This window comes from Perca flavescens, chromosome 20 (assembly GCF_004354835.1).
Source record: "Perca flavescens isolate YP-PL-M2 chromosome 20, PFLA_1.0, whole genome shotgun sequence".
NCBI classification, from domain to species: Eukaryota; Metazoa; Chordata; class Actinopteri; order Perciformes; family Percidae; genus Perca; species Perca flavescens.
Genome location: NC_041350.1, coordinates 28,958,912 through 28,971,860, shown reverse-complemented (window position 1 = coordinate 28,971,860; position 12,949 = coordinate 28,958,912). Strand labels below are relative to the sequence as shown.

Below are 12,949 nucleotides of genomic sequence, written 5' to 3'. Positions count from 1 at the left end.
GGCACGCTCCCAATTGCCCCATCCCATCTCACTGCTCTGGTGTTATACAAGAACACAACAGAATATGCATTTCAGTAATAATAAGTGTAACATGCTGGCCCTTTAGCACTTTTTTGGCCAGGCAACTCATTCTCTTCAGATGGAAAGACCCTCTACCCCCTTCATAGTCTCAGAGGGTTATAGAAGTTATGTAATATCTTAAACTAGAGAAGATATGATACTCTCTCCAAGGGTCTGTTTTTAAAGTTGACATTTGTAGAGAAAATGGGCAGATCCTGTATCCTGTTAATATCTCTGAAAATCTTTAATAAATAGACCATGATCAAAAAAGAAGCAGACCTCCAATATTTAAACTTTTTAGGAACTAAGATTTTGTCTTTAGCTCGACCAAAATGACTCAAGGCTGGTAAAAATGTTAATAGGCTTTAACCCATAGTGACTGATATGAGCAGTGATGGAAGAAATACTCCGAACTTCTACTTAAGTAAAAGTAGTGCAGTGCAAAAACTTTAAACAATTTAAACTTCTGCAAGTATTAGCATCAAAATATACTTAAACTACCAAAAGTAAAAGTACTAAATGTACTTTCCATAACTGGATACGACACATTAAAACCAATGACATTTATTACCACTTTCCTTTGAAATGATTATTCTGTTAGCTCCGAGATAGCAGCTCCTGGTGAAAAGCTTTTTTTTTTTTTTTTTTTTTTTTTTTTACCAAAATACCTAAATAACCTGGAAGACAACATCTGTTGTTGTGTTAGATTTGGGTTTACTTATATCACATCATATCACACTTTGATTTCCATCCTGTTTGTGAAAGTGTCAAATGAGAAAAACCCATTCTCCCTGTTAATATTTTGTGTTGATTAGTAAGAATGATGATGGTGTGTGAAGTAAGTGTGTGAGTCACACTCCTGTTGTGTCATTAGTGATGAATCTGACACAACAAACACTGACACAAAATAACTCAGATCCTCAGGTGATAGTTCATACAGACATGAGAGAGAGGAGTATAAAATAAAAGACCGGGTCCAAAAGTATCTGCAAAAAGTTCTTTAATGGGTTGTTTTAACCCTCTTGGTAAACCAGGTGGCACTAGGTTCACTTTGAAGTATTTTTCTTAAACTTTCTGGCCCTCTCAAGAGCATTCTGGCATTCATTTTTGAAATCAATGTTGTAGTTTTTGTTGTTCATCCTGATCTAATGTTCAATTTACAATCATATCTAACAGAGAAAAAGCAGCGACATTTGCATAACTGACAACCTGGAATGAGAAGTTAGGGCAACACTTTACTTGAAGGTGTCTACATAAGAGTGACATGACACTGTCATGACACTAACTCTAATCATAACTTAAAAACCGAATGACAGTTACTAAAAGAAGCATAGTCATAAACGTTTGACTTGTTTATAATGTTTATGACACGGTCATGACAGTGTCATGTCACTCTTATGTAGATACCTTCAAGTAAAGTGTAACCCAAGTTATTTTGCCTTTTTGCTTGATAAAACACAATTAACTTATTATAAACAAAATGGTAATGAGGGTTATTGAACTAATTGTGTCAGCAACAACCTTATGTAATCAATGTAATTGATTGAGTATTGAAGGATAGATTAGTATAGAATAGGGGTCGGACGAGACAATCTTCCTACTCTTCCCATATTTTAAACATTCAAAATAAAGTTCAATTCGGGCACATAAACGGTTTTCTTAATTAATGACACTAAGCTTTTCTTTGACCTTTGATCAATTGATTTGTGTTTGTTTCCTTCAGCAGTTAAAGCATAACAATATTCCTGTAAGCTTGAATAATTAATAGATTGAATAGTTATTTGAGGACAAACGGACAGATACTTTTGGACTCCCGGCACTCAGCCTCCTTACTTGGTAGTGGTCAGTCGCAGCCTTGTCCGCCACGTTAAGAACCCCCAGAGAGCTGGCTCGCTTCATGCTGCACCCAGAGTAGGGACATGCAGGGAGGAGGGTGGGTGGGGTGGGGAGGAGTCAGAGGTCAGAGGTCAAGGGGGGGTGGAGAGGCAGGTGTGAGGAGTTTAGCTCAGTGGAAATGGTGGTGGTAAATACGTTTGTGATGGTTAATGGCATACATGATCATTTCATACAAAGGTTAGTCTCACTAAGTGTCTTGACAACTTCTTCTCATCCCATTTATGACATTTAGGAAGTTAAATATAAAACTTTGGTACCACTTTCTAAAATGATGCCCTCTATTATTTAGTCTTTTTTTAGCATTTTGACCACCATCATCTGGAAAAATGCACGCTGAGCATCTGGAACAAAAATCTATTTATTAACGTTTTAACTTTGGCAATTTGTTGTTAAAAAAACCACACCTCAAAACGTTTAGAATAGATGACTTTATAACTTTTGCTGCGGTAGAATTTTAAAGTAAGAAATATGTGACAATTATTAACATAATGGCTTGTGCCTGATCTTTAAATTGTAATAAATTACTTATTATCGAAGTCATTAGTTACACGGTACAAACCCTCTCGAAAAGGTTCCTTATTAGAAAGTGGTACCTACATTTTGTATTGAAGTAATCTGCAACAAGTCTTTTTTTAATGAGCTGTAAGGTGATATTTACACGTCAGTGGAGTTCATGCACATACCAACAATCATGCCTGAACAAAAACTTGGGTTCAGTGAAGTCACACTGCAGAAACACGTCCATCCTGACAAGAAATGGGATCCTTTCCTCAGTCTGCACTTCTTTCATTATACACTCAAATAGACAATCTAACACTGATTTAAGGCTTTTCCTTTAAATGTGTTCACTTTCGTTCCTTTTTAAGAATACATCTGCTGTATAAAAACAGTTCTGAACATATGGCGTAGCAAGCTGGCAACATTGAAAGAGGATAGTTTGGTGCAAGACTGGCCCAATTTGATTTTAATGTTGATGTGGAACAGGTATTTTCATTATTAGATATCATCATCTAAAACTGGCTTCATTTGCTGGCGGGAAGATTGAACTTCCGTTTTAGTGAAACCTCTTGGAAAAACACGCAGCTTCGTGATCGAAGCTGTGGTATAGGACGCATACCAGTTGTTAAACCTCCACACCGGTTACTCTCTGCTTTAAATGGTCGAATAAAAAAGGCAAAAAAGGCCCCAAAAAGTTCTTTTCGTGTAGTAGGTGGTAGTGATATCGGTCGGCCGATTAACAATGCCCTGCTGCAAATATCGGCATCTGACCGGTCGACCACTATAGGTGGTGGTATCTTCAAGAGAAGCATCCCACTTAAGGACTTGTTAAAAACGGACATTTCTGCAGTGATTTACCATCACCGGATGGTCATGATGAAGAAGTTACTGCCATCATCATCATCAGGACCACCATGTTAAGAAGCCACAGAGAAGAGCAGCACAGAAAGGAAAATAGAAAACCCGTGAGCAAACAGATGAGGCATGCAAGTCCAAAAATTCAAATGAACAAATTTATTCATAAATAAAAATTCAACAAAAACAGCCATGCAGACAAAGTATGTTTTTCAGAGTAAAATTAACAAAGAAAAAAAAATGAAAATAATAAAATCCAAAGAAAGTAAAACCGAACTATATTTCAAAACAAATTGAAATAAATAGTCCACAAGCCACAAAACGCAATAAATAGGTGTAACTATTAGTGGTTAAAACAAACAAGGTAAATGAGTTCCAGGCATAACAAGCATAAAGGCATTTCATAAGCAGACATTAGTTTGTGTCTGGTTGCAGCCACCACAAGTAGCTGCATTCTTTTCCCATTTCATCAGAACAGCTCTGTCCATGTACTGCTTACTGTACAGTCTTTGGTTTTCTAACTTCATCAGGTTTGGTCTTTACAACGGAATATTAGGACCACTGTAAGGAAAAGTATTCAAAAGCTGAAATATTTCAAGAAAAACAATTACGAATTACATATTTCTCAAATTATTTGAAATAATGACATTTCCTCAGAATATTACACCTTTCTTCTACAGAGCTGATGTATTTGTTTCTCACAATATTACATCTTTATTCTGAAAGTAGTACGACTTTTTACAGGTTATTTCCTAAAGTTGTAATTTTTTCATCTTTATTTTGATAATTTGCTTTCTAAACAGTGGCTCTAACACTCACTGACAAACCCACCAAACCGTGAAGAAGAAAAGTTGGACACTGTACCGAGGCAGTCTGATGACAGAAAAGTCAACCAATGGGATGGAAAAAAAAAAAGGACCGATGTGTATGTGCCAGTAAAAGCTTCCTCCATCATTTCATGTGCAAACAGCTTTAGAGTTACTTCACCGCCAGCAAAGTAGAGCCAATCCCTTCTTTTATTTTTGGTTAGTTTGCCAAGCAGCTGAGCCGAGGGCTGGAGGGCTGGCTCGTTCCTCCAGGGCGTAAAGTCAGAGTCACCTGGGTCAGTCAGGTGTCTGTTGGGGGATAGTTACCCGGGGTTTTTGGGCTCGCTGTTTTGGGACGAACCGCCGCCTTTCAGCTTGCGGACCAGTTTCTCGCTGCTGCGACGGATCGACGCTCGCAGTTTACTGAAGGAGCCGCTCCTCTTCAGAGAGCCCGAGCCGTCCTGATGGGAGACGTCACAGCGTTACACTCATTTATACACACAGCCACCCCGCCCACTTTAAAATAAGAGCACACACACACACACACACACACACACACACACACACACACACACACACACACACACACACACACACACACACACACACACACACACACACACACACACACACACACACACACACACACACACACACAGTGTCAGACTGCCCTTCAATAAAAATCCAGTATGTTGCCTGATGCAGATGATAAAAATGCTGATTTTTCATTTAACCAACAGACTCAGAACTGCTTCTAGTCTGCAAAACCTGCCACGAAACCGGACTGAATTAGGACATTGAGTCTCTCATGGTCTTAAGGATTTTAAATATTCAGAGGCAAAAACAACAACAAAGTATATTTTGTCTTAATCATTAGTTTTTTCGTGACCATATGTCAAAGAAATCCGGCTATACTGGTAGATTTAATTAAAAGCTTATGGGTAGCAGTCTTCAAACAGCAACACACACACACACAAAAGGTCATGTGCATACACGATGCAGTATTGCAGATGCACACTCATTTGCAAACCTGTAAAGTTACAAGCTCAGTAATCTGTGCATTATACTTCCATACTACACACACACACACACACGACAGGCAAAACCTTCATCTATTGGTACATGGAGTCCAACGTGACCAATGCAGTTCAGTGCTCTAATGGGCTACAATTACTAAAAACATTTAAGTTAATTTTAATTTTCATGTTTCCTGTCAGATGTATCCGGTTCCTTTTTAACCAAGTGTTAATAACCATGACTGGACGTTTCTAGACTGATAACCTCAACACACCCTCAGTGAGGCTGCATCGCAACTCATTCTTAACTTTATAATCAAAATATCACAACTGGTTTTTTTTTAATCTTTCGTGACATTTTTCTTACAATATTAAAATCTATAGGTTGTTTGTGTCCGTTTCTGGCAAAGTAATGTTAGGCTGAGTGAAAGAGTCCAGGAATAAAAGAAGCAGCAGCTGATAATGACACTGAGCATGCTGGGTACTGACAAAAGCACTCTAGCTCTAAAATCTGATTTCATCACAAAGGAAGGACTGGAAGAAGTACTCCGATCATTTCCTTAAGTAAAAATTGCAGTAGCACAGAGTACTAAATACTCTGTTACAAGTAAAAGTCCTGTATTCAAAAAGTATCAGTATCAAAATATACTTAAAGTAAAAGTACTCATTATGCAGAATGGCCGGTTTCAGAATATTATATTATTGGATCAGGATTATTGATACAAGAATATGTAAGCATCATTAATCTTACAGCTGGTAAAGGTGGGGCTCATTTGAATATTTGCCTCAGAGATGTAGTGAAGTAGCAGTAGAAAGTAGCATAAAATCAGTGGTGGAATGTAACTAAGTACATTTACTCAAGTACTGTAGTTTTGTACAATTTCTAATGACAATAGTGTTTCTAAAGGACCTCAAACATTTCTTTTACTGCAGTTTCTTGTAATTTAAGATATATCTGGGATCAGCTTGGTCAATTAACTGTACATCTCAAACAGCAAAGTCAACTTTTGGCTCACAGGGATTTCTTTTTATTAGGGTTAACTCATTATTTGAAGCTTTGGCCACGTTTAATATGAACATCTGACGTTGTTACATTATAGATATGACAGAAAATACGGAAAAGCATAATAGGTCTCCTTTGAAGTATTTTCAACAACTGCTTTGACTCGAGTTTCAGTACCTAGAGAAGTGCTGCTGAGAAGTATTATTAATGTTTAGAGCTCACACAGTTAAGAAGGCACACACACACAGAAAAGAGAGGGAACACACAAAAAGGCGACAGGCACAGGTTTCAGGTGAGCAGAGAGTTTAGGTTTTATTAGAAGTTAAGAAAGATGCACAAACAGGACAGGAAGGTCACGCAGAAAGATCATTAGCAAGGAGCCGAGAACAGAGATGGGGAGACTTTTTCAAATCCAAAATTTCCAACAAATGCAACATTGCTTGCTTAGCCCCACCAGCTCCACCCATCCTGACATCTATATACAGAGATATACAGAAGGTAACAGGCTGGATGCACCATGTTTAGGCCAAAAGCTTTATGACATTTACTTGAAAAAATGTCCATTTTGTATCATAACTTGATCAGATAACCTATTATGTTGAAGTGAAAACACATTGTGCATGCATCCTGTTACGTTTGACGTGTCCTCTCTGTGACATCACAACATTAGTTGATGTGTCCGCTATTGCCACAGAGTGCAAAACTAATGCCTAAACTCTAATAAAGCCACAAGCTAGGCTGCTTCTCGCTCATGCTGACGAGTTACGCTGATGTTATTTACAGCGTGTTACGAATCACTATACACTTTGAGGCACCACTAATGACGTTTAGGTGTAAATGCTAAATCAAAGTGAATGGAAAAGAGAAGTTTCTACCCTCCATAGAAAGAAAGATGGCGAGGTGGGTGGATAAAGTGTTCAAAGCTTTAACGCTGGCCATTTTATACCTGGAACGTGTTTGACAAAGGTTGTGTGGTTAAGTGTATTTTTGGAGCGGCCAATCACCTTTTTCTACCATTTCTTTTAAGCTCCAAGGAAGCAAAGAACAGGTGTTATTCTGAGTCAGAATTGTTGTGTTTGGGTGGGATTTGGAAAGTTCAGAGTCCAGGTCAAAATAGAGAGAGTTAGGCTTTAAAGGACAGCTGAGAGGACAAGATTTAAGGGCATACTGTCAATCTCTCCACACAATCCTGCCCCCAACAACCAATAAATGAGTCTACAGCCAATATGAAAGTACAGTTAGATAGACACCAGAGAGGAAGTAGAGAAGCAGAGGCTAGTGTTAAATGGCAGCAGAAACAACATGATAAGAGTTTAATGTTGTCATAAAGAAACATCAGCCCTGTCCTCTCCCACCCACAACAGACACACACAGTCGAGCACAGCTTCAGAGACGAGTAGGAAGCAGAGGCTTGGATTTAGACACACAAGCTGTCTCCACAGCCCCAAAAAAAAAAAAACAGCAGAGAGGAGGGTTTAAAAGCAACACTATCACTGTATTTCGACCCGGTGAAAAGAATCCCCACCAGAACATCCAAAGGGGGTGATGTGGAGGAGAGAGAGAGAGAGAGAGAGTTCATAGTTGAAGAAAACTGCGAAGCTGAAGGGGTTGAGGCGAAGTGAGGCGTCCGTCATGCAGAAGACAAGTTTTTAAAACCATTACAAGGCATCTGGAGTTATGCCTGCCGGTCAGATGGAGCAGAGAGAGAGAGAGAGAGAGAGAGACAGAGAGAGAGAGACAGAGATAGAGAGAGAGACAGAGAGAGAGACAGAGAGAGAAATGAGCAATTTAGGAGTGAGAAAGGAATGAAAAAGAACAGTTTAGGAAGAGAAGAGGTAGGGAAACAATAACGAGATAGACAAGGTTATCGAGTTCCCAGATTATCAGATACAGTACTTCTCCACCAGCTTGTGCATTAGCTAGAGAGGCTTTGGCAAAAGCATTGCATCAATTTTAAAGGCAATCCATTTACATAAGTCATACAACTCCTTAAAAATGATTCTGACTGAAAGATAACAGGGCTGAGCATTATGAACAATATAAACACTGATTGTGAGAGAAGCATTTCCTCAATAAGATAATGACAAACTTGGATAAACTGGCATTTAGACCGATCCCGTCTAATGAGTAGCGAGGCACACAAAGAAACGATGCCACAACTATGTCAACTTCTTATACACACTTTTTATTTTTAAATAGTAACCTGTTGATTCTAGGCTTAAGGGAATCTTTCAGCTCAGCAAAATATTATCATGATGTGCACTCAGTTGCCAGTTTAGCTACACCTACAGTAGCTAAACCTAACATTCTACCTTAATGAAGGTTAAGTTTAGTTTGCTTGCTTATTTTGGTGTTGATTTAATTTAATGGCCATTTAGGAGGATGCAGTTTGTGTTGCATGTGTTTCTAATATTTTGTCCACAATGTTTATATACATTATATCCCAATACAGTTTAACAGCAACACAAACTACATTCTCCAAAAAGGAGCACACAGTTGAATCAACACCTTTCAACTAAAACTGAACATTATAACCTTCATGAAGGAGGATTTATTGCAGGAATGCTGTATTACTGCAATAGTTTTAACTATGTGTACCTAATAAACCGGTAACCAAGTGCATATCGTTACTGAAAGCTAAAATATCTCTTACAACTTACGTTTGTGGACCAAAACACAAGAATTCTGTGGATCAAAACACAAGAATTCTGTGGATAAACATGACCAATATTCTAAAATCAGGCCAGAAAGCTAAAATAATATTTTTGTTCTATGTCAGTTCCAACCAACTGAAGTGCCTTTAGTATTTCAGCTTCTCTTAGGCCATCGGCCAGTTTCCACAGTCGCGTCCAAATGGCCTGTGGTCTCGCCCACTGACTCGGTAAGAGCTCCAAAAACCCAGAAAAACAAAACAAACCCGAGAGGAACTGACTGGTTTTGGGGCATGGAAGACAAGTTATTACCAGCTCTGTCCAGACACAATTCACACCTCCTGCTTCCTGCTTCAGGTGTGAGAGTGAAAATCTAATAAAAAGGTCTCCGCTGACTAAATGAACCTCTACATGTTAGATTACAGATGGACAGCTTTTGACAGGGTGGGAAAGAAACACCAAAAATATGCCAATATGCCTACAAACTCTATAGGTTATTAGGCAGGTTTATATAATACGTGCCACTTAGGGCGGAAACTAAGCTATTTTTTTAAGATGCAACAGTCGCTATAGTCTCTATATTCTCTACAACTGCTAAAAGTACCTGACTACTTATTCAAATACAGACAAATACTAATACAAACATAGCAAGGCATCAGGTGGTGATTACAGTTCTTTCTTGGACTATTCTTTAACCATATATGCATATGAACTGCAGTTCACTGTGGTATAACTCACAGAGTTCGCCACCAGGTGGAGCCTTTGCACAGTTTAAACATGGTGGAGAGGTATTGTGTGTGTGTGTATAGCTGTTAGCACACTTCATCAAGTAGAACAAAGTTAAACTTTGTTAGACCACCACACAATAAAACACAGAGGGGAAGCAGGGAGGAGACACATGAGAGCAGCCAGACTTCTGAGTACTTGTAGTACATTTCTTTTTCGTTGGTTCCTTGTATTTTATTTGGTTACATAGGAACTAAGTAGGGCTGCAAATAATGATTATTCACATTATCACTTTGTAATTAACAGACTAATTTCCCTGTTTTGCCTGACCAACAGTGAAAAATCCAGATATATTCAAAATCTTATCACAGAGAAATTAAGAAAACCAGAAAATATTCACATTTGAGAAGCTAAAAACAGTGTATTGTTTTTTTTTTTTTTTTTATTGTTGAGCTGCTATTTGATTATTTGACTAATCATTTTAGTGCTAAACTGAAGTTTATTCTTATTATTGCAGTATTTTGCATTTGACTGGATAAAACAACAAGCCGAATGCCGGAAATGTAAGTGTAAAGAAAACAGCACTTTAGTGATCATAATAATAAAATTATTAAAGATTACAGTGTTATATTTAACACAAGCCAACTTAATGATAATCAGCATTTATTGTGTTTTAAGCGTTCTTTTTACTTCCTAGACATCCATTAAACAATCGTTCCTTCCTCTCTGGCTGCTATCATGCTGACAAAGCAGGCAAAGGACAGACATAAAGATCAGAAAGAAAGTGACTTAACATTCTTAGGCAGCAGCTCATCACACAGATAAAAAGGAGGTAAACACACACGCAGATCCAGCACAGTGGACACAGATCCAAAACATCACACAAAGAGTACAGTACAGAGCCCATGTTGAGTCAGATGAACACACTGATGAGTCACGGTGCTTCTCAAAGGACGCATTTATAATAAAGAGAGAAGAAAACTGTTTTCACACCTGCCTGTAGAGAGAGCTGAAGTGGAAGTGATTTATTATTTACGGTATTTGATTTATTGATTGGAAGGCAAACATGTAGTTTGACAGCTGCAAGGAAGCAGTAGAGGGTATAAATACTTCCAATACCATGTTTTTACCCTTCTAATGTAAGCCATATAAACTAATGATAGTCTGTTATAGTGCCAAACTGCAGTGGTTACGGTATTTTCTACACAGTATTCATATTCATTTTACATCTAGATTATTTTCACTTTATTATAAATTCTATTAATTATGCATACATACTAATCTATATATAAATCTTTTTATTTACATATCCTATACATATCTACCTCTCTGGTTCTCTTGTGCTGCTGTAGTGCTACATGTCCCCTTTGGGATCAATACAGTTTGATCTAATCTTCAAATCAAATTCAAAATGAATTCGGGAATGTTTTTAAGTTCGATATTGTTGTTGTTTATGGTGACATTTCAGCCATAAATTTATTTAAGGTTAGATAAAAGAGGGCAAAACAAAAAGAGTATTATTGAAACGTACTTCCAGCTAAAGCTCTTTCCAGCTAGGACAGGCTGCTCTCCTGATATAAATAGGTCCAGAGATCAGCTGGTGATGGGAGATTGTCTGCTAATAACTGGCTGACAGGACACATTGTGTATAGACACTGATGTGTCTCACACCAAACCTCCCAGAGCCACAGCCAGAGGAACAGGAGGAGATGCTGATTGGTTGTTCAGGGTGCTATCTACTGTTGCTATGTGAGCAGGCAGCAGCAGAAATAAGATGGTGATACAGAGACTCAAAATCTACATGGTCTCACCCCTGCAGTCACTAGGCTGGCTGAGAAAATCCTGCAGAGACTGTGAAATGTACCCGCTCAGTTAGAAATGTGGCTCTGCAGCAGAGGGAGTTAGGTGGGTGTTGTCAACATGTGTGACCAGAGGGGCTTTACTGCTGTGGAAGCAGATTTCTAAGAGTCAGAGTTAGTTGGGAAAGCTCTACGGTAAGAAAGTTTAGTGGTTTATTACGATCAAAGCACTATGTAAATGTAAAACACTACGACTGAAGCAACTTGGAGATCTAAGATCCAGGCAAGAGCAGTTTTTCCACTTATTAATCACATGATGACAGTGAAGTACAAGCAATAGCTACTGCAGGAGAGTGATTCTGACAGTCAATCAGCATGATCAGTGTAGCACAGTATAAAATGTTCTTTTGACTATCATTCACAGGTTTTAGGTTCCTAATTAGAATAAGCGTGATTAACGGAGCAAAGTAACAACTTCATAGTATCTTTTTTGACAGAAACCACTGGAACCCTGAGAAACATTTACATCTTAGTACCTAGCAGATAAAACAAGGAGGATTTCATCTTAATATGCCTTTTGTCAAACACAAAGTAGACAATGAATAGTAAGGAGAAAGAATATCGCATTAGAGATTTTGAATCTACACTTTTAGGTGGTCTTAAATGGAGCTCTTCAACAAACATCATTCGGACTCAGAAATAGCCAATAGCTCATTTTCTGTCATGTTGAGAGTAACACATCCTGTAACTTTAGCTAAGAATAGTGAACTGGTATCCTGTGTCTCCTCCTGGTTTACCAGTACTAGTAACACATGAATGTGAGTATCATGTCTGACCTCTTCAAATAACAACAGATAAAAGCGTAGTAATATGCACATTACATGTACTGTAGCTGAATTCCGCATAAATGAAAAAGACAAACACCCACCCACTGACTCCAAAACACACATTTATTTAAATGGAAAACAAAAGCTGTTTGGAGACATTTGTGGTTTGGAGTCAGTGGGCAGGTGTTACTTCTTTTTTTTTTTTTTTTTTTTAAAAAAAAAAAAAAAAACATCCATCTCTTTCTACCCATTAAATGTGATTATTCTGGTTGTTTCCTGATGTTTCAGATTGCATTTTTACTCAACGGTATATACACTTAATAAATTTATGTATTTAGTAAGGGTGTGACGAGATCTCGTTTTACGAGATCTCGCGAGATTAAAACGTGACGAGATTTCTCGTCGAGGTGAAAAGTTGTCTCGTGAGGCGATGTTATGTCAGCGTGATGGAGCGTGAAATTACTATTGAAGATCCCCCTGCCACTTTTAAATCATTTGTGTGGCAACATTTTGGTTTTCCTGCGGAAATAATAAACGGCGAAAGAGTGACAGACAAGACTTAAGCATAATATGTAAACATTGTAAGAAACAAATGCCGATACCGCGGCTAACACGAGCACTATGCAAAAACACTTACAGCACCACCACAGCTCTCTACTAACTACAGCACCCGCGACGAAAACATTAAAAGGGCAAACAACTCTAAAAGCCTTTGCATCTCTGCCACCGGTAAGTGCAAGAGCCACAGCAATAACGAGGGACATAGGCGTTTTCATTGCAGCTGATATGAGGCCATTTTCTGTGGTGGAAAA

General features: G+C 38.3%; 1 protein-coding gene across 2 annotated transcripts in view; it reads right to left on the bottom strand.

The window, feature by feature from the left end:
* klc1a (kinesin light chain 1a) overlaps window positions 1-12,949 on the bottom strand; it is a 49,646-nt gene that overhangs the window by 1,562 nt on the left and 35,135 nt on the right. Inside the window, exons 14-15 of one of the 2 annotated variants that reach the window (XM_028565369.1) lie at window positions 4,443-4,576; window positions 1,894-1,960 (exon numbers count right to left, since the gene is read on the bottom strand). In XM_028565369.1, coding sequence (XP_028421170.1) covers window positions 1,894-1,960; window positions 4,443-4,576 — 201 coding nt within the window. The remainder of the gene's footprint in view (window positions 1-1,893; window positions 1,961-4,442; window positions 4,577-12,949) is intronic. The other variant, XM_028565370.1, reaches the window with a different exon arrangement.